Source organism: Bacillus rossius, chromosome 11 (genome assembly GCF_032445375.1).
Source record: "Bacillus rossius redtenbacheri isolate Brsri chromosome 11, Brsri_v3, whole genome shotgun sequence".
NCBI lineage: Eukaryota > Metazoa > Arthropoda > Insecta > Phasmatodea > Bacillidae > Bacillus > Bacillus rossius.
This window is the reverse complement of record NC_086338.1, coordinates 14,111,685-14,135,150: the sequence shown is the minus strand read 5'-3', so window position 1 is coordinate 14,135,150 and position 23,466 is coordinate 14,111,685. Positions and strand designations below refer to the sequence as shown.

General features: G+C 38.6%; 1 protein-coding gene across 3 annotated transcripts in view; it reads right to left on the bottom strand.

Annotated features, from left to right (window-relative positions):
• LOC134536665 (cyclin-dependent kinase 12) overlaps window positions 1–23,466 on the bottom strand; it is a 127,135-nt gene that overhangs the window by 102,856 nt on the left and 813 nt on the right. For all 3 annotated transcript variants that reach the window (XR_010075835.1, XM_063376493.1, XM_063376495.1), the window contains exons 2-4: window positions 12,584–14,255; window positions 1,635–3,064; window positions 208–483 (exon numbers count right to left, since the gene is read on the bottom strand). Coding sequence is in view for 2 of the 3 variants with exons in the window: in XM_063376493.1 (XP_063232563.1) it covers window positions 208–483; window positions 1,635–3,064; window positions 12,584–14,250 (3,373 nt within the window). In the remaining variant the exon portion in view is untranslated. The remainder of the gene's footprint in view (window positions 1–207; window positions 484–1,634; window positions 3,065–12,583; window positions 14,256–23,466) is intronic.

Genomic DNA, 23,466 nt, shown 5'->3' with positions numbered 1-23,466 from the left:
AGTAGGAGGGGTGACAAATACGCCACGCCGAATTAAAAGTTCATGACGTAGTCATTACAATTTGTAGACTAGCTTTGTTCCGCTACCCTACCGCAACAGTAGTGAAATAATTTTGATCACGTGTTGTATGTTTGAAATGCTGCATCGTGCCTGCGAATGTTTGAGGAGCCACCAGACAGGGAGGACGGGAGAGGAGAGAGCCATTACCCGAGCGCTTGTCGCGGGCCTTGTACACCTGGCCGTACGTGCCCTCGCCGATCTGCGCGATGACCTCGAACACGTCCACGCAACGCTCGCCCCAGTCCTTGCCGCTGGACGCCGACATGGGCGCGCTGCTGTTGCGCGAGCCGCGCCGGCGGTTCAGGATCTTGGGCCTCTTCAGCTTGGAGCGCGGCTTGCTCTTGGCCGGCTTGAGCACGGTCGGCGGCGGCGGCGTCAGCGTGGCGTCCTCGTCCGCGCTCAGATCCTCCGTGCCTGGAACAACTGCCCGCGCACCACGCGTCATCTCTCAACGCAACTCCTCAACTCCTCAACCTGCCAACTGCACAACTAGTATTTGTAAACAATGGTTTACAAGTAGTTCTTCAAATAACATGTCTGTAAGAAAATCACATATCAAATTTAATGTTGTAGATAGTTGATGCCACCTACTTTCCAATTACAAGAACGGTAATGAAGTATCAAAACCTACTACACTGAAACACTGACAACAACACAACAAACATCTTTTTACAGTTGTATTGGCAAACAAGCCATTAAGTGTTAAGGCCTCAAGTGTGATACATTATTCACATTATTACTTTTTAAAACCTAGCTTCTAACAAATATAAGCATTGCCTGCCCTCAAGATGCTGCAGCTAGAAAAGAAACAGAGTTCTATGTCTCATCCTCTTTTTGAAAGGTGAATAATTGCACCAAGAATTAAATATGTATGCGGGTTGAAACCAAAATTAACAGTTGATTAATAGGAGCATGTGACGTGATGATTGCAATACACCTAGTATTGTGAAAAAGGGTTGTAAGATATGTCAGTACAATTATGTAATTTGTTATAGTTTCTAATACAAATCAGTTTGATAATCATAACCAACCAGTTATTGTGACAAATTACACATTAGCACATACACATACACACACACACACATTAATAGCATAAATTATAATCAAATCCTTTAATATAATAGTAATATCACTTAATATTGCTAGCCAGGGTATTGTTTGGATTCCAAGTAAAAAATAGAATTGACTAACATTAAATTTGCTAGCTTTTAATTAAACCTATATATTTCTGTAAGACATAATATGTAATTAATAAATGGAAGCAGTATCATCACAATAACAAAAAAGTTTTTTAACAAGCAGACCTTATAATTTAAAAAAAAAATTGAGTTTTACGGGTTACATGAAGTTAATTTGAAAATCATATAGAAAAAATTGTGCATGAAATTTAAGTTCATTTTAATTTTATAATAATAAAAAAATTTCTGCATGTTTATCTGAGTAACTCACACGCTGGTATTTCTTTAAAACAGAAGGTAAGTACACCAGTGTTAGTGACCTCAAGCTGTATGTGTGTGATTGTGACTGCTGAGCTAGCCTGCAAGCCCACTGGTGCATCTGGGAGTGACTCTCACCTGGAGGCATGGGCAAGTCCTTGATGCCCTTCCTCGGAGGTGTCTTGATCCTCTCCAGCTGAGGCTCCGGGCTAGGAGACTTGCTGGGAGGCGAGTCTATACTCTCAAAGTCACTCTGGTTTATTCCCGGCGGCATCGGCAGCTTGGTCAGACTCTTGGGTTTCTGCGGCGTGACCTTGGTCTCCGTCGCGTGGGCCTGATCCGCACCGGTATCAGCCTCGGGTTCGGTGGTCTGCCGGGTCTCTTCAGAGGCCTCGGTGCTGCTCCTGAGCTCCAGCCCTGGCTCCGGCACCGGCTCAGGCTCCTGGCTCGCGCTGGGTGCGACGGGCGAGAGGCTGGGTGGTGGGGGTGTGCTGGGCCGAGCGAGCTGGGGGGCAGGGGAGAGGACCTGCGGCGGGGGAGTGCTCGGCCGATGCAGCTGTTGGGGCTGTTGGGACTGCTCCGGGAAGCTCTGCTGAGGCATCTCAACGTGCTGAGGCTGAGGGGCAGCCGACAACCCGCTCATGCTCTGCACCGAGTGCATCACACTCTGCATGGCGTAGGTGTGGGGCACCAGGCCGGGGTGGGGGCCCATGGCCACCATGGGAGGCATCACGAGGGACAGACCGGGCATCAGGAGCATGCCCGGGGGTGGCGGGGGAGGAGGGGCGAGGTGCGGAGGTCGCGTGGTGTAGTAGAGGGCGGGGTTCACCAGGGGTGGCTGGATGGCTTGCACCACCTGAGGCTGCTGCTGCAACATCGACTGTGGCTCCGGCTGCGATGGCAGGCTCGTGACTGGCTCGCTGCTCACCGGCTGGACCGGGGCGGCCTCCGTGTACGGTGGAGCCTCGTCCGGCATCAAGTCCATCATGGATTTGGGAGATTCGGGGCGCACTTCTTCCATGATCACCACGTCATCCGCCTCGCTATCTTTCGATGCTTCCTTCTCTTTGATGGCTGCCAGACGCTTCATTGCCAAGTCCCGCATCTTCTTGTCCTTCACCAATTCTGCAAACAGACTTGTTTCGCTCATCTTGGCAGCTCGCAACTCCCTCGCACTCGGCGTAAGCGAAGAAGAAGTAGAGAGGGGGCTCCTGGGAGAACGAGAGGAGTTTTTGCGTGGCGGACTTCTCGACCGGATGCGTATGGACTTGCTGGGGGGCGTGCGTGAGCTGCGAGAGCTCGCTAGCTTGGGAGAGCGCGAGCGGCGCCGGTCGGAGGGCGATCGGGAACGACGGGCCGTGGAACGCGAGCGAGCTCGCTTCGAGGGAAGCTTCGGCCGGCTGCGGCTCCTGGAGTGACGCAGCGACTGGCGAAGAGGAGGGTAGCTGGGAGATCGGGTCCAGCGACGGATGTGCGGCGATCTGGAGCGAGACCTGGATATGTGCCGCCACCTCTGGATGCTGCGACTTCTGGAGCGGGATAGGGAGCGACTGAGACGCCTGTGCACTCTGAAATGACATTAACAAAATAGTGGTTAGCAATATAACACTAGGCCAAATATGTTAAATTTGTTTGCAAGCAAACATAGTTACCTATCTGGCTTTTAGAAATAACCATTAACTATTAAAAGAAACTTAACATACACAAACTTTAAATATAAATTTTTTATAATTTAAGAAGTTTGCATAAGGTCCTCCATGCTGAGATTGACTGTTTTGCATTGTGAGTTCCATGTGTTTGTGTGCAGATGGAGAACATGAATAGATTGCAAACAAGTTGCACAATAGTTAAGACATGCAACGTTTGAAAGTCCCATCATAAAGCAGTTCCTTTGTGTGCGGAGGGTCTTAAAGTACAAGAGTACAACACACCATATCATGCTATTAGAAGATTGAGAATGCTAAGAAGTAGACATAAAATTGAAGTTTCATAGATTTCCCACATCATTGATATTACCAAGTAATAATTTATTTAAATAAAATATATTACAATTCTCTTTATAACTGTGATAAAATCATGTAATGAAAAATAATCCACAGGTAACACAATCTGACTGAATTACAAATTACGTATAATTTTGGAAATGCAATTTACATTCAAAAACCAATATTAAAATTATTTTAGTAATACGCTTAATACCATTGCTTCATAATATCTTAAAAGGTTGGTAAAAAAAAACTACTACTAAATACTAACTTTGATTTTTATATATTTTATACACACACACTTATGTAATTAGTGTCATTAGTTCACAAAAGCACCTAAGTCAATCAGTAAACTGTTCTGATGGAAAAAATTAATTCACTTCAGGCAGGAAACCAATATTCATCAAGCTCTACATAACTGTACCTTTGCACACTTTCAAATGATTTCTTACAATGCTGCATCTCTTACAGGCAACAAAAAGTGCAAAATATATTAAACTTAAGGTGCTGACAATATAAATAAGACAAAATAAACCTGCTATTGACGAACCTCATTCCAATTACCTAAAACAGCCCGAGGGCCTCACCTGGCCTGTGTAAAGCAACCAACACAAGTAAATGTGTAAGTTTAGACCACCTAACATATATTATCTATCACTGTTTTTAAAATTCCATGCATATCCCTCAAATTTCCCAATTAGTTTATAAATTTTACTAACCAAATGTCATAGCATCAAAAAGATAAATACATTTTGAATTAGTAATATGATGTTTTTAACTCTTTATCAGTAAACCCTCGAAAAAGAGACACTAGTGAACAATTATGAAGCAAGATTCAATAAGTGTAAGAGTTACGCCACAATCAAATAACAGGGTTTGATTTACTTGAAGTCTCTTTTTGACCTTCTAACTCCGGCGGCACGTTTGCGCGTTTTACTTGCCGGAAACAGTATGGCAGGTGGCCATTTCACTCGAGGGGGCATGATGCTCCCAGGTCAACGCTCGTCCCCTCGAGGAAGAGTTGCGAGATCAAGTCATCTGCTGGTTGTTTCAGTGCTATCGTCTACTTCTGTGTTGCTTGTAGTGGTCAGTGTGTTGTGATTCATCAATGTTTTAGAGAGTGGAAAAAGTTTGGAGTTAACGATTATTAACTTGAACTTTAAGGATAGCATTCTAAAGGAAGTAGGGTCAATATATCTTGGCACTGTAACATTTTTCATCAAAAAGTGAATATAAATTAGTTCATGATCAACAAGAGGAACCAGATTAGGTAAAGGAAATTTCTTTATAAACATAAGAGTTAATTTAGTTTTTATGCTTTCTAATTTATTTACATCAGCCATATTGGTGCCATTCCAGATTATTGAGCAATATGCCAATTAAGATCTAATTAATGCCAAATAGAAAGAAAGAATTGAATTATGATTGGTAGCATAGAAAATAATAAATTAAATAACAGCAAAAGTTCTATAAGAGGAACATAAATAATCCACATGCCTATGGAAGAATAATTTTGTATCTAGAATAACTTCAAAATCTTTAATAAAAAGAATTAAGATGTATTCAAACTTTACAGGTTGATACTTCCTAGTACAGGATATCTTTGTTTTATCTTTATTAAGTGTAACTAAATTATTTTTGCACCCATTAATGTCTACTGAAATATTTTGTAGTAAGAGGCAACCATTAGTTGTTGCTATTTTCCTATAAATCTTTAAATCATCAGCAAAAAGTACACCTATAGAATGGTTTAGAACCAGAGTAAGGTCATTGATGAATATATTAAATAGAAGAGGTGATAAAAAGTGCCTCCCTGGGGGACACCTGACGAGGCATTAAACAAGGAAGAGTTGTGATTATTAATGGAAACGAAAAAACTTCTGTCATTAGTTTTGCATAACGCCAAAATTTGCTAGGGTTTCGTTTCATATTGTTATAGTAGTTCTAATACAATGTACTTTGTCACATTTAGATAGAATTTTAACTAACTTAGGAAATTTTAAAAAAAACATGACTAGTAATATAAATTATTATTCCTTTTGAAAAGTTTATGAAAACACTTTTTTTTATTTTAACACTTGAAATAGTTCTTTAGAAAACCAAATAGGAAATTTAGAACTTTTTTAACAGATAAAGGGATAAAAGTATTCATTTTATCAGATAGGCAGTTAGTTAATTGTTCAATAAGCCTAATAAACATATTCAACAAAATGTGTGCATATTCAGACCTATTCAGAAACTAACATGATTGATAAGACTTCAACAACCCTTGCAAGTAGACCTGTGATCTCTTGCCCAAACAAGTCTCTTCAGGTAAGTACGTACGTGTATACACACACACACAAACAGAGATAGAGATATAGAGAGCGATAGAGCGATAGAGAGAGAGAGAGAGAGAGAGAGAGAAAGAGAGAAAGAGAGAGAGAAAGAGAGAAAGAGAGAAAGAAAGAAAGAAAGAAAGAGAGAGAGAGAGAGGAAGAGAGGAAGAGAGAAAGAGAGAAAGAGAGAAAGAAAGAGAGAAAGAGAAAGAGAGAGAGAAAGAGAGAGAGAGAGAAAGAGAGAGAGAGAAAAGAGAGAGAGAGAAAAGAGAGAAAAGAGAGAAAAGAGAGAGAGAGAAGAGAGAAGAGAGAGAGAGAGAGAGAGCAATACTGATTATGATAGTTCAGTTTTCTTTATGCATTTGGTTGGTTGTGTGAAGTTTTATGTGATTTGGAAATATGGAAACACAATGTTCTACCCAAATTTTCAAGAAAGATGAGTGCCATAAGTGTGTGTTATGATTGGTGTTGTGCCGAAGACAATTGCAACATTAAACACATATTCTGAAAAGGATCAATTTTTATTTTTTAAGATAAAGAAATCATTCAACATCACAACAGTAAACTTCTTGATCAATTTTAAAATTCTGTGGCAGAGAGTAACCTGAAGTGCTTGATTTTTTTCATAAGCTATAGATAGGGACAGGAACTTTTCGGTGAGTAAAATTAGTGAAAAGCGGTGAGCAAAAATGCCCAAAGCAGTGAGAAAAAATGCCAAAAGCGGTGAGGAAAAAAAAGCAGCGAAATGTATCTACGCGTACCTTTTTTAAGAAAAAGTTAAATGATCTCAGTAATGAATAGTCAAAATGTTTAGAACTAATATTTAGAAGTGAAAAACCCTTCAAACTTAAAAGTAACTATTCTTCCAGAATGTCAAATCTTTTGGGTTTAGAGGGAAGGTTTGTCAATAAAATATATTCCTAACTCAGGTGGTATGCTAGGCCAAAAAGTTAGGTTTCTTTAGTTTTAGGTTTGGTTGGTTTAGGCGAGTCTTATTTTATATTTGGTAAGTTTAGCTAAGGTTAGTTTTAAAATGCCCATTTCCAACTAGCTTAAATTGGGTTTGGTTTTGAGAGCTTCTAAATTTAAGCCACTCCATGATTACAGACATTGATGTAGGCATAAATACAAAACTTCAACACATTTCTTCATCCAGCTTAAAATACTGGGGTCCTGAAGTTTATGAAGTGGGATGTTCACTTTGAGGAAAACCTCAGTGGTCTCCATAGCAAAACTATGCGCTTCAGTTTTCCTTTTTTTTTTGCTTGCTGCGCACAAACACCACTAGTATGCTGCAGTGCTACAGTAGCGAGGGAAGAAATGCGTGACTTATTGTGCTTTTCACTGCTTATGTGCTTAACAATTGAGGGGTTGTTACCACAATGCCGAAATACAACAACGCCAAACGTACAATAACGCCGAATGTCAAGATTGACCACAACGCCGACAGCTAGAAAACTGCTGTGTACCATAACGCTGAAATAACAACTGAATGAATTTGTGTGTGTTTCTTAAATGTACCTTAACGCCGAAATACCACAATCAAACCTAACCTTACCTAACCTAGCGTAATATAACCTAACCTTACCTAACCTAGCGTAATATAACCTAACCATACTTAACCTAGCCTATCCTAACAACCTAGTCTAACCTAACCTAGTCTAACCTAACCTAGTCAAACCTAACCTAGTCAAACCTAACCTAGTCAAACCTAACCTAATCTAACCTTTGTGGAAGTCCTGGAATGACATTTTTCGGCTTTTATGTATTTCGGCGTTGTGGTACACAGCAGTTTTCTAGCGTGCCGGCGTTGTGGTCAATTTGGCATTCGGCATTATTGTACGTTTGGCGTTGTGGTATTTCGGCGTTGTGGTGCGTCCCCCAATTGAGTCCCTACGGTCCCAATTGACTTGCAATTACAGTATTTACAAAATAAAACTGCCTTATCTGTCGAATAGAGACCATCTGAAGAAAATTCTTAGGCCCTATCTAGTGTGTTTATGTCATACTTCGTTCAGTTACCGCAACGAATAGCCACCGAACAATAATAAATGCACGCATGTGCAGTAACCTAACAACCGAAAAAAAAATCACATACATACATTAATTTGTTTGTTGCAGTTTAAAATTGCCTAAAGTATTTTATGGTTAAGTAAATTATGAAGAAAAAACACTTGTAATTTTCATTGATATCAAAATTTATGCGTTCTGAACGCGGTATCGTTTTTATCTACCGAACACGCTTGATTGTATGACTAAACAACAATCAATTGTTCGTAAACGTTCATGTTCTTTCTCGCATTCTCGTACTGCTACGTTGGTAACACGTTTATTGAGAAACGTGTTTTGTTTTGATAACTTCATGGCACGAGAATCAAATGTTGAAGCTTGTAATGTTAAAATGCAAAATATAAACGGTCCTGGATCACCGTCATCTGTGGTCATTAACCTCGCCGTGATTTATTTCCACAGAATGTGGTTTTTGTGGTTATGGTTGGAGAAAATAAATTGTTTACCTAGTTTTGCCTAGTAATGTTCAGGGTGGCCACTACATTTGTGATACAAAATTCCAGGTTTTTTCCAGGTTTTTCCAGGTTTTTTCAAGATTTTCCAGGTTTTGCAATATATACAAAATTACATGTTTTTATTTATGTAATACATGATACAAAGCACACATTTTAAAACACAGGAACTTTATAGTACTAAATATAGTAAAACAAAAATGCACAAAATGTGATACATACCTAACTAAAAAAACAGGTGACAGTCAGGGGCGCAACAACTAAATTTCCAAAGGGAAGGGGGAATATACCTTTTTATAAAGAATCATCGATCCCCCCTAATGAAGTGGGGGGTCCGGGGGCCCTGCCCAGGGAAAATTTGTATTTCAAGGTGGAAAATGGTGCTATTTAAGCAGTTTTATTATCTAAAAATTGATTACACAGCACTTTCTTTGCCCCTGTTTGCCCACACTTCAAGGTTTCAGAGGGGAGGGGGGGGCAAAATACCCTTGGCCCCCCCCCCCCTGTTGTTGCACCACTGGTGACAGTTTACTAAGTTTATATTTGCCACCTAACTTTAACCTTATTTTGCGTTTCAAATTTCTTCGTCTATGAGAGCTGTCTGTTTTACGGCATCACTCATTATTTTGACTTTTTTTGTTTACGGCATCACTCATTATTTTGACTTTTTTTGTCTCAAGTCCCATGAGAGTCTTTTCAGCTAGTTTTTTTTTTTTTTAACCAAATATATCTGGTATATTTTGTGCATATTAAATAGAGCACAACACTGGCCGGCTGGTGGTTGTTTTCATTCAAAACGTGGCTAAATAACTTGCATGGATCAGACTGAAAACATCAGGCTGTAAGTTATAAGGAATCTTATTATCATGAATTGAGATATGTTTTTCCAGTAGATATACACAGCGACCGACCGGATGCTCGCCCGCGTCTTGTCTTAACTGTCGCAGCGATGTTTATTTTGACAGCTCAAGCAATTATCTTTTCCCGTGGGTTGATAGAAAAAGGTCGCTTCACCCAGCATAAAAAAAAGGGCTACGCCACTTATTCCCCACGCAGGAAACACACTGGCTGCCTTCTGTCATCCCCCGCATTTCTCCCTTTCTTTCTTTTAACATTCCACGTCTCGCCTCTCACGCGAGCAATAACGAAGCGATGTAGCAGTTGCACCACACATTGGGCCGTGTTTATGCTTTGTTTGGTGACCGCAGGAGGTCCAACATGCTTTTATTCGGTATATTCCCTTTTCATAGGACCACTGCTATTAAAATTCATTAATATTTAAGTTTGAAAGCTTGTAAATTCCTTGCCAGAGATGACTGAACTCTAACTTTGTCCCCCCCCCCCTTCCCACAACTCTTCAGTACCCTATTCACAGTAGCCAAATTTTACGGGCGAAAGGAGGGTTAAAAGAGCAGTTTCTCACTGAAGGTTTTTCAAAGGGGAGGGATGTTGGGGTGTTATAAGGGAGGACACTAGATGGTTTGTGTGAGCTAGCCTTGAAGAATGTGACAGAGGGGAGGGCGTCATGAAGCCGCTGCCGCCAGCCAGCCGGGCGAGCTTAGTGTGCGCCCACTCGCGGTGCGTAACCTACCGCTGCCATATTTTTAAAGGAAATGTCCCATTTTTTTTTTTTGTTATTCTTACATGAACATTATTGGAAGTGTTAAAGCCAACACAAAAATACGCTGTGTGTTAAAATTAAAAGATTTTAATGATCTTTCATTGCATTTTTTAAATATTTTTTTTTCTGATTTTCACATTTTGGTCAAAATGTCCAATTTTTTGACGGTTCCCGAGAATGTATTCGTAAAATCACTGCTTAGTTAAATCCGGTGTTTGTGAAATCGGGGTTCTGGTGTACATAATTATTATACATTTAGTATTATTATTTTACAAATTTTAAGTGAACATAGCATTACCGACGTTAAGGTGCGTTAATGCGGAAGGTTTATCGGCTAGCCTCAACACACAGCTGTGAATATTCGTAAAAAAAGCAGTGTCGTTAGTTACTGGACATATTTGACAGTTTATTGATAGGCGATGTATTACAAGACGTTGTAGTTTATAACACCGCTAAACCGTTGGAAGCTTCTAGTATAAATTAAAGTAATAAAAGTGCAAACGTAGGACTTCTTTGTTACAGGAAGCGTTGGTTTCATCCTGAGGAGGTTGAGTGGAAAAAAATTCTGTAACTTGCAGGTTTCTTGATTGGTTATTTATAACTCTAATGTGATTTTTAGATTTGGCATGGCTTGTAAATGCTCCCCTACCCATCGTATCGATCTTGAAACTTTTATTGCATATCTTGCATCTCGCACAAGTTCTGTCTTTCGCATCCTCAGTAGCCCATGGATACTCAGACTTGTAACGACAGGAATACCTAGTAGACATTGCCTCAATGGCTTCCTAACAAACTGCACAGCGTAAGACTAACATCGCTCGAAGACTTGTACTGAACAGAACAAATTAGAACAACATCCTGCATTGCACGCCGTAGTGCGGTTCATATTCCCCCTCCCCCTCTTAGTGACGTATTGCGTCTATGAGGAAAGAAGAAACATGACACGCCTGGGAACACTACAGCCGCTGCCAACATGACACTGTATAGATTTGCCGCGTGATTATCAGACGCCGCGATGTACGTCTTATATAAGTTGTGCGCATTTACACCGCAGCATTTGTCCAGGAAAGAAGTAAAATTCCAGACAGTTTCCCGGTTTTACCCGGGCCCTTTCAAATTCCCGACATTTTCCCGGTTTTTCCCGTTTTCCCGGTTTGGTGGCCACCCTGAATGTTGCCGGCACGGTGAAATGTATTTTTATGTAGTGTTTTATTGTTTTATTTTTTATTGGTGCGCTGGTGTTACGAACGGAAGATGAAATATATCTAAATTATATGTGTTTGTGGCAATTTAAGCTTCAAATAACGAAATTTTGACCAAATTCGCGATGAAACAGTGGAAAATCGCAAAATTCGCATTTTCGTAAAAAAGGGCCAAATTCGCGAAATAACGACGGTGATTCGCGATCGCGAAAAGTACTTGTCCCTAGCTATAGAATATGAAATTCATTCCACAACAAAAGCTGTACAAATAACACTTAACACAAGGGATTCTATCAAATGTGTAATATGATAATCATTGGCGGCTGGCAGAGGTGAATGACACTAGTGATATCAACAAAGATGTGCTAGTAACATTTATCATCGCCGGACCAAGGACAGCTTTAAAGAAAAAGGAGAAAGACCAGACTTGGGTGCCCATGAACAATGTTTTAAGGAAACTAAATGCCTTAGCACTTATAACAACTACTGGAAGATCAAACACACAAAATTTTCCCAAAACTAAGTAAAGAAATATCAATACTTTTTAATGAATACAAATCAAGCTAGAATGATAAACATGATGCAAGTGTAATATCAATACTTTTGAGTTATGTAAATTGTAAATAATTTATCAATACTTTTACTTCAAGTTTTGAAGTGTTTTAACAATAATTATCTATAATAAAAAAATGTGTCGCAATATAGTGGATAAAGAAGCCTCTGTATACTGTGGAATCTGAAGTGAACATGAAACATATTCAAATTATTCAAGTTCATAAAACATTTAAATCAAGCACAAGACACATTATGTAAAAAAAAAGTTTAAATGTAAGAGGTAATATTAGTTGAGATCATGTTATTTCTGAGTAATATAAGTTTACGTAAGCCCTTACAAATGCAAAAATCCGCACGTTTTGTAAAACAAAAATGGCTGCCATTGGAATTCAGTAAAAGATAAAAATTATAAATTAGAGTTTTTGGACTCTCTAATCATGTAGGAATCAACAAACAAAGTATTATTTGATTATAAAATTGTCAAGCAACCACCTCGAAATGACCTAGTAGCATAAAAAACCTCCATGAAAAAACTCTGTGCCAACTTTCATGATAATTGTTCAAAAAGTGTCAGAGATTATTAACGTCTTTATCATGTATTTATTTTCAAGGAAATTATTACGTGTTTCAGCTATTTATTTTGCGCACAAAACACTATATTGAGACACTTGTGTTCGGCAAATCCCCAGCTCACTTTTCGATAATTTTTAACTTGCTCATGGCATGGATGTATTTGCATGGTTTTAATTTACTCAGAACTCGTCTAGACATAATATAAATTATTTTATTTTAGTTGTTCATTTACTGGGCTTACTGACTGTCCCCCCTGGTTGCTGGTAGGTTGAATACAGGACCAGCTAACAATATAACCCCACACACAGTACCTGGGAGGGGACCTGATGGTGTGCAGAGCGTTCTGTTTCCTGGCCTTGGACTTGTGATGGCGCCTCTCGCGATCCCCGCGCCGGCGCGTGCGACTCTTGTCGCGCTCGCTCTTGCTGGACTTCCTGCGCTTGCGCGGGCCGGGGCTGAGCCCCAGGTGCTGGTGGTGATGCGGGGGCGACTTGGGCTCAGGCGTCAGCTTCGACATCTGCCACCGCACGTGGTCCCGGTGCAGGTAGTCCTCCTCCTCCAGAACTTGCAGTCGGTGCGAGGTTCTGTTTCTGTCGGGACTCTGAGAGTGCTTGGGCGTGTGGTGACGGCGCCGTGTTCCCACCACGCACACTTCCTGCTTCCCCGGGCTCACCGATTTTCTCCTCCCGGGGTTGGAAAAGGTTTTCCTGTTGGTAGGGCTGGAAGACCTTCTACCGCTCACTTCACCTTCCTCCGGACACATCTTGGAAGGGATCAGTCTCTCGTAGGCCTTGGGGGGGAGGGGCGGGGTGTGAGGGGACATGGGAGGAGTTCTTGCCCCGCCCAGTGACGGAGACGCTCCCACGGTGATGAGTGCCTCCGGTGGGCTCTGTTTCGACTCGTCAGACTCCACGTCCATATCGCTGCCATCCTGCGCAGAAATCGTGGAGCCGATGACCAGCGGAGACTCTGAGTTTTCGTTCTTGCTCGGCGAACGAGATGGCACTGGCGAAGCCGTGTTAATGTTCGAAGAAACGGACTTGTCCCAGTTCTTGTTGGGCGACTTTCTTGCACTGGTGCTAGCTTGATCGAGCACGACCAATTGTTCGATGTGAGGTGGAGATGAGGGTTTATCCGACTTGTCATCACAGCTCGAACTCCTGGAGTGATGCTTTGATTTCTTCTTCTTTTTCTTGTTTCCCAGGGGACTCTTGCTAGACCCAGACCTGCCCACACGGAACTTGCGCTCTTTCTCGCGCTTGTGTTTCTTGTCCTTCCTCTTGTTAGTGCTGCTGGAACGATGGCGGCTGCTAGAACTGGACACATCATCCTTTAGTTTTCTATAAACTTCCAATGTGGAAGACGGTGACATGCTCCGACTGCTGCGAAGCCTGTGCCGCTCTGTCGAAGGCGAGTCTCTGTGTTTCCTGTGCCTGGCTTCGTTGGAGCCCGCAGAGGAAGAGCGTCGCTCCCGCCGCTTGGCGCTGTGGCTCTGCTTGTCGCTTCTCGACGGAGAGGTCGCGGTCCGGGACTTCCTGTCCCCATGGTGCCGAGACCGAGAGTCCAGGTGGTGCTTGCGGTGGCCGTGGCCCCGAGGACTCACCTCCCCTTCGCTGATGGACGCCACGCTATCGTCGCTCTGTATCTCCCCTGCCTCTGGGCCCGACAACGCCTCCGAACTGACGTCCGAATACTCCACTAACGGTTTCACCAAGGAGGAGGCCACCGACAGCACCGAGGGATCGACAACACTTCCGTCCTTGGACTGACGCCTCTTGTGAGATCGCTTCGTAACCGCACCTGCGCCGGAGTCCCTGGGCTTGCTGGAATCGCTGTGTCTTCTGACGTGTTTGCTGCGCTTCGCTGGTTCCATTACAGTCTCTAAGTCACTTCCAGATGCATCAGAGCGCTTGCTGGCGCTTCCCGATTGGTGTCGGTTGTTGAGTCTTCCATTTTGCTCCACATCATGACTGGGCATATCACCTGCAACACACAAAACTCAATTACAGTATGTGCTAACCTTCAATGACTTACAAAACTTCTGAACGATGATAGTTCTTTCGAGAAACACTTCTACAGGTGATGACAAGAATCCTTAAAACCTCCCATAACCATTAATGTACTTTTAAATTCAAGGACACTAACACACATTATTTATACATCAAGGATGAATAGTTTGTGTGTTGTAGAGCAAGAGGAAAGATATTGCATATGAATAATAAACATATAAACACAACCAACTTCTTTTGACCAATTTTTTCAAAATTCTACCTCATAAAGGGGTATACTTGGTTTGATAAAAAAAATTCATATCACAGAATCTACAAAAGCAGATGTTACGAAAATAAGCATGAATGGTAAATATTGAAAGTCGCTCCTGATTAGAACTAAGTAGGATTTATTAACTAATTCAATTTTGACCTCGTCTAGAATTTACTTTTTTTTTGTAAACAGGAGCATTTAAATATTACAAGATATTTTTACCTGTGAAGATTTGTGAAATGGCTGGTTTATTTAAAACTTTTTAACAATTACAGTATTGTACATTGTTACACACAAAACAAGATGTCACATGTGTAGTAACTGGTTAGAAATTTTAATAAAATTGAATTTTATAATATAAGCACTGTCGTAAACCTTTGTGTGTTTGTTAGATATTTATCTTTTAATTTGTTTTTGTGTGTTTAATAGATTTTGAATATACAGATTATAAAATGTTTGTATACATAATATTTGGAAATTGCGAGCATAAATTTAATGGGTGGTAGGAAATGCCAAAACAAACAAAATTATGTTTATTTTTTTGTTAATTAACATATGTACAAATGCAAACCTGCAAAGTGGCAAGCAAATTACAAATTCCTGCCCAGTGGGCAACACTCCACTGACAGAGCAGACGCACCGCTGCTGAGCAGAGGTTCAAATGTGCGGGGAACAGGCGGTGTGCCGTTCGCAGACGTTTGGAGTTAGTCATACGCACTAGCAACCAGCAGTCTGGTGTCAGCACCCTTCGTGGCATAATGGTACACAAATATCACATTGTTACAGATATTTTTGTCCAATTTGTTTAATGGTCACACAGAAAAAGTGTCTGTATGAGCCAGGACTATGACACACTGGTTGGATAAAAAATTTCACTGAAATGAAACTGCTGCTGTAGAGACATTTTTGATATGTCTATTTTCATTTGCTACCCTTAGAAGAACAACTGTCGTTTAACCAAACTCAACTGGTCTACTGCTTTTTGTGACAAGCACTCAGCATTATGTTTCGCCTATCATATAAAATATAAATGAATGTTTTTCACTGCCTAACATACATAGATCAACATCAGTCAAGTGGAAAACCCCACAGACAAGATAATACAACAAAGACCTAAAAATAACCAGAAATATTACTTGTCGAATATGATGAAAAATGACCCGCCCCCATAAAGATAATTAAAATGAGTATTCTCGTAATGTTACTGTTGACTTTGGTAAATATAATTATCAAGATACCCTTTCCCCCATTCTCATCCTTTAGTTTTAAGACCTCCATCCAGGTTCCATGTACAAGGTACTGGAGTGAAGGACACAGGGGGAAGCCTGTAGTAGTCATAAACCAAACTGCAAGTTCTTGGGAGTGAGGCTTTTGCTCACATACCACCAAAGCAGAAGCATAGATGTTTCTATAAAAAAGGAAAAGTTGGCTTTTTTTTAGTGCTGTGAAAATTCCAGGGTGTATAAGCTAATCAAGCAGAGAACTACCAGGGTTATCAATGATCACAATGTAGTACTCATTGAAAACTAAATATTTCAGAGTTGGTCTGAGAAGACATATCTTTTTACTTGATGTCAGATGCTTCCACCTAAGTAAGTCACAACAGATGTTGAAGGCAATCACAAACAAAACCATTTATGTATCCCAAAATATAAAATTAAAATTTTTTCATCCTAGCAGTTTATGATGACATTGTCATTGCTCACCATTCAGATGAAGGCTGATATTAAAACTGGGTTAATGAAACTAAGCCATTTTACAGTGTGCATGACTAAGCTTCACAACATATGGGAAAAAAAAAGTATTTAAAGTCTGGGTGATGGCATACCAAAGCATGAGATTTCCCCCTCAAATTACTATCATCGAGGATTTTCCATGGCTTTTCCAAGTTTAAAACTAAATTCTCTGACTTTCCTTGGTCAATTTCAACTTCCCTGACTTTCTAGAATGTAGATACGGTGCATACACATTACCAAAGAGGCTACAGAACATAAGTATAATGTACATACAATAAGACCCTGAACTTATGCGATAAGTGACATTGAGCAATAATCGTGTAAGTCAAATTCTCTTAGTTGGGATACAATTTTTTGTATAAATACATAAATGTAAAATATGTATAGTAAAATCTTAGATAATAAAACATATTATATTATTAAAAATTGCAAAACTGTAAACCAATCTTATTTTGACATAGAATGCTTCATAAAATCTTGTCTGAAGCTAATAATTTTTTTATTCCTTGTTTTGTTGCAGAACTGCACTCTTCGTTGGAGTCTTATGTTTACCAAAATTTGTTAACTTTTTTCGATTGAATTGAGGCCTTCTGTCAAGTTTCCGACCAACGAGAGATTTAAAACTGCTTAACTCCAGATTTGCGTACGACGGGGTAACGTCAAGTCGAGGCATTACTGTATATCAGCAAACCAGACTAGGCACCGGATTTCCACTAAGTGCTGTAGTAGTTCAGTAGTAATTCAGGGAATCCTCACTGGATGAACATGGAAATGATAACGCAGTAAAGAAAGGGCACAATGAAGCTTGAATTCACCAAAGATTGTAGGATATCGCAATGCAGACTGGATCATCATGATGATCAGAAATTCGTGAGGGCTACGTTTTCACAATGCAAAGAGATGCTGTTACTTGGAGCTGTAAGAAACAAGACTGAAGCGCTATCGATGGCCGAATCAGAGTACATGCCACTTTCTGCAGGATGTGAAGAAGTGCTGTGGCTCAGAGAAATCGTAAGCAAGCTAGAAGATGAACATTGTCAAATAACCATGTACATCTTATAAGACAGAAAAAGTATCATTGATTTGGCAGCAACAGGTGGGTATTGGACCAGAACCAAACAAATTGATGAAAATGTGTTTAAGGTGCTTCATCAGCCTTTTCCATAACAGTTTTGTAATAAGTCTTTTGCACATGTAATTTGACTGGTGTCATTTCACTCCTCTGATAACAGATAACTAAGTTTTGTAATGGACTGATTTAATCATGCTTGGCAATGCTTCTTGTGTGGTTTTATTTAGGTGTTCTCAAGGTAAATTGTACTCTCGTGTTCCACTGCAGGCGTGTTTCATAAAGTATTTTTATCAACACACACAAATAGGACAAAGTATGTGAATGTGTAACCCTATTCCTTGAAACAAGATTTCTAATGTTTTTAATGCTGTGTAAGAACAGTCCCAAACTTATTAATTTTCAAGGTAAATAATTGTTGACAACTTTTTAATATTTCATAATATGTTGTGAGGTGACCTGTCTTTGTATAAACCTAAATAGTTCTGAATGCATGTTTTTTTTCGCATATAGTAATTGCTCTTAATCTTAATCTGCTTCTGATTTATTTTTTAACTTTGTATATTAAATGATGCATTTTTACATATGTCTTGAAGTCTGGATAATCTTTTTCATCAGTCAAACTGAACAATTTTCTGCCATGAACCCCAACTAAGATTGTAGGGGTCATTCCTTTGCATGATTACCAAAAATGATGTAGGTATGCACATTTAATAATGAGATTAAGTTAAGTGTGTGAGTATTATGATGGATGATTCTTGAAAATAAAAGTAATGACGGAAATCATGGGCGAAAATCCGTTGGATTCACAGGGGGCCCTGCTGGGATGACATTTATCATCCCATTTCATTTACGATTTTGAAAATGCAAGTGTACCCTCTCAGAGAGGGGCTTTTTGATTACAGGAGGACGTGAGCCCCCCTGTGTCCCGTCCCCCCAGATATACACCCATACCTGAATTATAAATTTTAAATGTTTGGGATAAAGAATTTTGTAAAATGGAACCTAGCATTCCAAAATAAAGATCTATATGTTATATAATTTATAACAAAAAGTGTAAATAGACCTTATAATTCTTCAGTTGTCACCTCAAATTGTTATACTCATAAAGTGCAATAATTCAGGTCTTTCAAAATTTGTATTTATTGTTTGCTGTTTGGTTTACAAAATTCAATGTTTTAGTTAAGTTTTGTTGTGGACATTTATCCTTTCCAAATGCCAACAGTCATCGTGAAAAAGATGGTAAATTGACATTGTAGTATATGATTTTAAATCATTTCAAAAATTCTAAGGTTGATAGACTGTTACACAGTATATCATTGAATTAATGATGAAAAGCGCAAATTTAATCAACGAATGTGTATTGTACATTAGTTTGGATTAGCAATTAAATATACTTTGGAAAATGAAAGCTTTTATGAGTTAATAATTAATGCTATTTTACATTGCTGTCAAGCAGATGATTACGGTTTTTATATAATAAAAGTTAAGTGTTGGTTGGATTGATTAGATTAGCATCATGAATAATTTTTAAACTGTTTATTTAATACTTTCACAAATATTAGATCATACATTTTTTTTTATCATAATAGTATGATTTAGCATGTTCAGGTGATAGTATCAATGTGAAAGGTTTGTTATGTTGGTCAGTTACATTTATAATACAGTTACGAGCGCACTGGAAAGCAAGGCCGTAACAAGTGCCAGGTACCTGAGTAGGCTTTTAGCAGTAGCTAGGCCCCGCACGGCCACTGACAGTCATGCGCGCATACGTTTGGAGATTAGGGGGGGCCAACCTTGCCACCCCCCTGCCCCTCGGCACTGTCATCTATCCCGTAGTGGCCTGGGAATTCTGCTGGCTTTCACAGGCCGCCACGTGGATTAACCTGCTATTCACGCCACTGTTCTGGATGCTTCTGGCGTCGGGTCGGCCCGGGATGAGACGACACAACACAACCACTCAAGACCATTCCGGAAAGGCGGCCAAATGTTATAAAAGTGGCAAAGCCGGCCTCCGCGGCAGTTCAAAAAGTGAGAGTTCGGTGAAGAGGGCGAGAGCCCCTCCTCCCCTTTGCGAGCTGCGCGGACACGGAGCAACAGGCCATGCGTGTGTGTGACCAAGTAGCGCGAGACTGTGTGTGGACAGGTGTGAGGTAAGGATCAAACCACTGTTGAGCCTAACTCCAGTGGGATATGTGAACTGTGGACTGGACATATATTTTTAGTGATATGTGATGACATTTTTAAGTGCTATGATTTAATTATTAATGTAAATAAAATAAAACTGTATAAAATTAATTGGGCTATCCTTACAAACCCACTATCCCCACTCGTTTATTTGTTGTCAGAAATGGGATAGCCCTAATTAAATTATTTACGAATAATTATTTGTGAATTTTTTTCCCAGACCTTATTCCTTATTACTAAGTAAATCTACATTTAGATATTTCTATTACTTATTTCATTAGCTACGGTAGAATTAATATAACAGTAGCATTTTCACACAAGGATATGATTTTTGCCATGTTGAATTCTTGAACAAAAATTGCATGTCTGTAATTCGAAAATGCATTTTATTTTTATTTCCTAACGTTTTTCTTAAACATTATATAACAAGTAATTGCATAACTATATGTACTTTACCATTTTATCAGACTGCTAAATTGGCTCTGTAAACTAATTGTGATTGGTACAAACTGGAAGCAAGTAGGAGTATTTGTGCCACAGAGTAGTAAGATAAAGAATCTCATAAGCTGTGCTAACCTTTGTTGTATTTATCTCTTTAAATTAATTTTACAGGCTAATTTGTTATTGTGAAAACGAAATCTCTACTAGTGGAATGCTTACTACATTTCAAACTGTTCTTTTGTCCCTGTTATTATATTACACATTTTTTTATAATGTAAATATATAATTCACGTTAATTTGTGTTGTATTGAGTACCATAGCTGAGACTGTTTTCCACGAGAGATAACCCTAATCCTGTTGCAGTTCTACTGTTTACTTGATACTAGCTGCAAGCTGATCCTGTGGTTCTCCACAGATCTTTAGGAATATAGTTTAGATCGGGCTGTTTTCAAAAAAACACAGAGATTTTTTAATGTTAGTATTATATGGCTATGGTCAAGGCAGTTTTCAGTTTTCTACTCTAATTAAATTTCAATTTAAAAAAAATTAAACTATATTCACCTTAACTGAAATACAGGGCTGCCAGCCACCAGGTAGGTAAAAATTAGGGTGTTTTAGGGCCCTCAGACATAAAATTAGGGAACTTTTAGGGACTACTGAATTGAAATTACAGACTTTCGAAAACAAATGGTTCACAGAGAAAATTTTCTAGATAGGCTATATATTGCTAATTACTTTGTAAAATGGTCACCCTTCTCCCCAGTAAACAAGAATACTGTGTAAATTAATAAAAATAAGTTTCCACCATTTAATATGGTGGTTGATTTAACTTTCTGATATTGAAAATAAATAATGCATGTCACTAAAAACTAAGGACATTAAAAAATTAAATTTTTGGTTTACGTAATATTTTTGCTTACACCATTCCCTTTTCCACCAATGTATTTTCAATGATAGTTTTTTTTACATTTTGTTTTAATATTTTTTATCTTACAGAAATAGCTCACAAATAAATGTCAAATGAAGATGAATAACATTTGATTAAGGTCCTTTAAAAACAAGGAAATTGGAGTTTCCCGATTTCATAAACTGGAGTGGAATTCAAGATCAGTTGTTCCCCATTAATGTTACCACAGACAATGGTGACAGAGTGAAATGGTCACAGCTGTGTGGTCTTAAGGTCACCAAAGGAACACAGGAAATTGAGATTTGGTCATCTAGTGTGCATAAAGAACCGACGACATAAATTATAACAATTCTGAAACGAAGGAAAATCATGCCTGAAGTTGGACGGGCTTACCATTATCAGATGCCAAGTACAAAGATTTGCAAACTTTATGCAGGAAAATGATAATTCCACCAGAATTCCACCAAGAATACCTACAAATGCAGCATGATTCAAATGCACAAGACTGTCTTCCTGAGACTGACACAGAAGATGAAGTTGACTAATTTTGCCAGTTTTTTATTGTACTCTTTGGTGTTAATTTTTGTTAATTTGATGATTAAAAATACTGATAAATTAACCTCCACATAACACAATAATGTAATCTCTTGGATTAGTTGATAATAAAAACATTAAAAACCAATGGACATATTAAGATGGTCCCAACAAACCTACTCGTGTGATTTGTAATAAGGACCCATGTGACATATTTTTATGAAACTTTTTGTGTGATTCAATTTATATAATTTTCATTAGAGCGATGTCTCTGTTACATCTATATGCCCAATTTACATATTATTGCCATAAATAATTAAAATACAGTGATACATTACAGTGTGCTCATTTTGTTTTTCTGCTCGCCTGAAAATTTTATGATTTATAGGTTAGCCCCTTCTTACAAATGACTGATGATATTGACATTAAAAAGAAAAACATTGAAGCTTTATCTAATATTAAATTTTCACAAATAAATAATTGTGAAACAAAGATGAAATACATTTTAACAATACAATATTTGGATTGAAAAAAAAAAAAAAAACATTTGAATGTGAACCAAATGCTGCACATTTTCCGATCTTTATTTAAATTAACCCAAATTCAGTTCTCTGCCAACTTTTAATCTTTTAAGTTAGAACAAACAATTTTTTTTTTTACAAACAATGTGATTGAAAAATTAGGTGATAGTTCTTGATTACAATTGTCATTTTTCCTCGTTCTACTTCTTCTGAAAAAAGTCTGTCATTAAAATACTTTTAGTTTTCTTCTGCAAACTATTTTGTAAATCATCAGCTTTTCTTTTGTGTGCAGATGCTTCCTTCTCCACCTTTGCAAGGTGGGCAGAAAAGTACCCACCTATCTGCTCATTAAAGAATCCCGTGTGTAAGAGACTTTAGTAAAAGATGTGTGGCAGTTTAGATAGTAGATAGTCAACATTTATTGCAGTACATACATATTTCATTAATGACATCCTCCTCCCCTTCAGCCATCCTTACCTCGCCACATGTTTTATTATACATTTTTGCTTCAAACTCTTCAATTAAAAAGGGACTTTTAGGGACTTGAATAAAATTAGAGGACTTTTAGGGACAAGCAAAAAAAAAGGGACTTTTAGGGAATTCTAGGGACCGCTGGCAGCCCTGGAAATACCAATAAGGGTGGAAAAAAGTCTTGGTTCCAGCCATAACGTACAACATTAAAAATCCTTGTCTTTTAAAAAAAAAAGTCTCAGCTATACTGTATTCAAAAAACTTTGGAGAATGAAGTAGTTTACCAGTTTTTACCATTATAATGGGTGATGAGGTAAGGTTACATATTGCAAATTATGTAACATTGTAAGAATTGTCAGTAAGTTAGGTTAGCGAAAAATACTTAAAAATAGTGTCGAAAGTTGATTAGATTAGGTAAGCTATATTAAAGTTCATGTAAAATGTTCTAAGCAATTGATTAGGATTACCAATGTAAAATAACGCTAACTTAGCTTAACCTTACTATTTTATTGTATTTTTATTGAAGATAAACCATTCACACAAATAAGATATCTAATATAACTAAAATTAACCATTATCACGACTTAATACTATTTTTAATGTACCTAACATAATCATTTTTTAAACTGGGCAATTAATGGCAAACTATGACGTACTTTAAGTATTATAAAACACTCTTAGTTAATGATTAGGAAACATATCATGAAGATAAAAAAATTCTTGGAAACTATATTATAATCTTTACGGAAAAGTGGATCACCTACAGAATTACCTTAGTATCAACCAGTTATACCGTTAAGCTGCGAAAATAGAATTGGGCATACTTCTTGTGGAAAACAGCCTCAGCTATGTTATTAAAACACAACTACAATTTATGTCTATATTTACATTACAGGTAATGTTTACAATAATTTTGAAAATGTAACCAATAAACGTGATTGAATTGTGTACCTAACCTAATTATTAAAACCTATATTTCTGTACTTGGAGTTTCGATAAACCTTTTTTCTCAGTGATTAGGATGGAAGCAAGCAAATAAAATAAGCAATTAAAATATGTTTGCCTT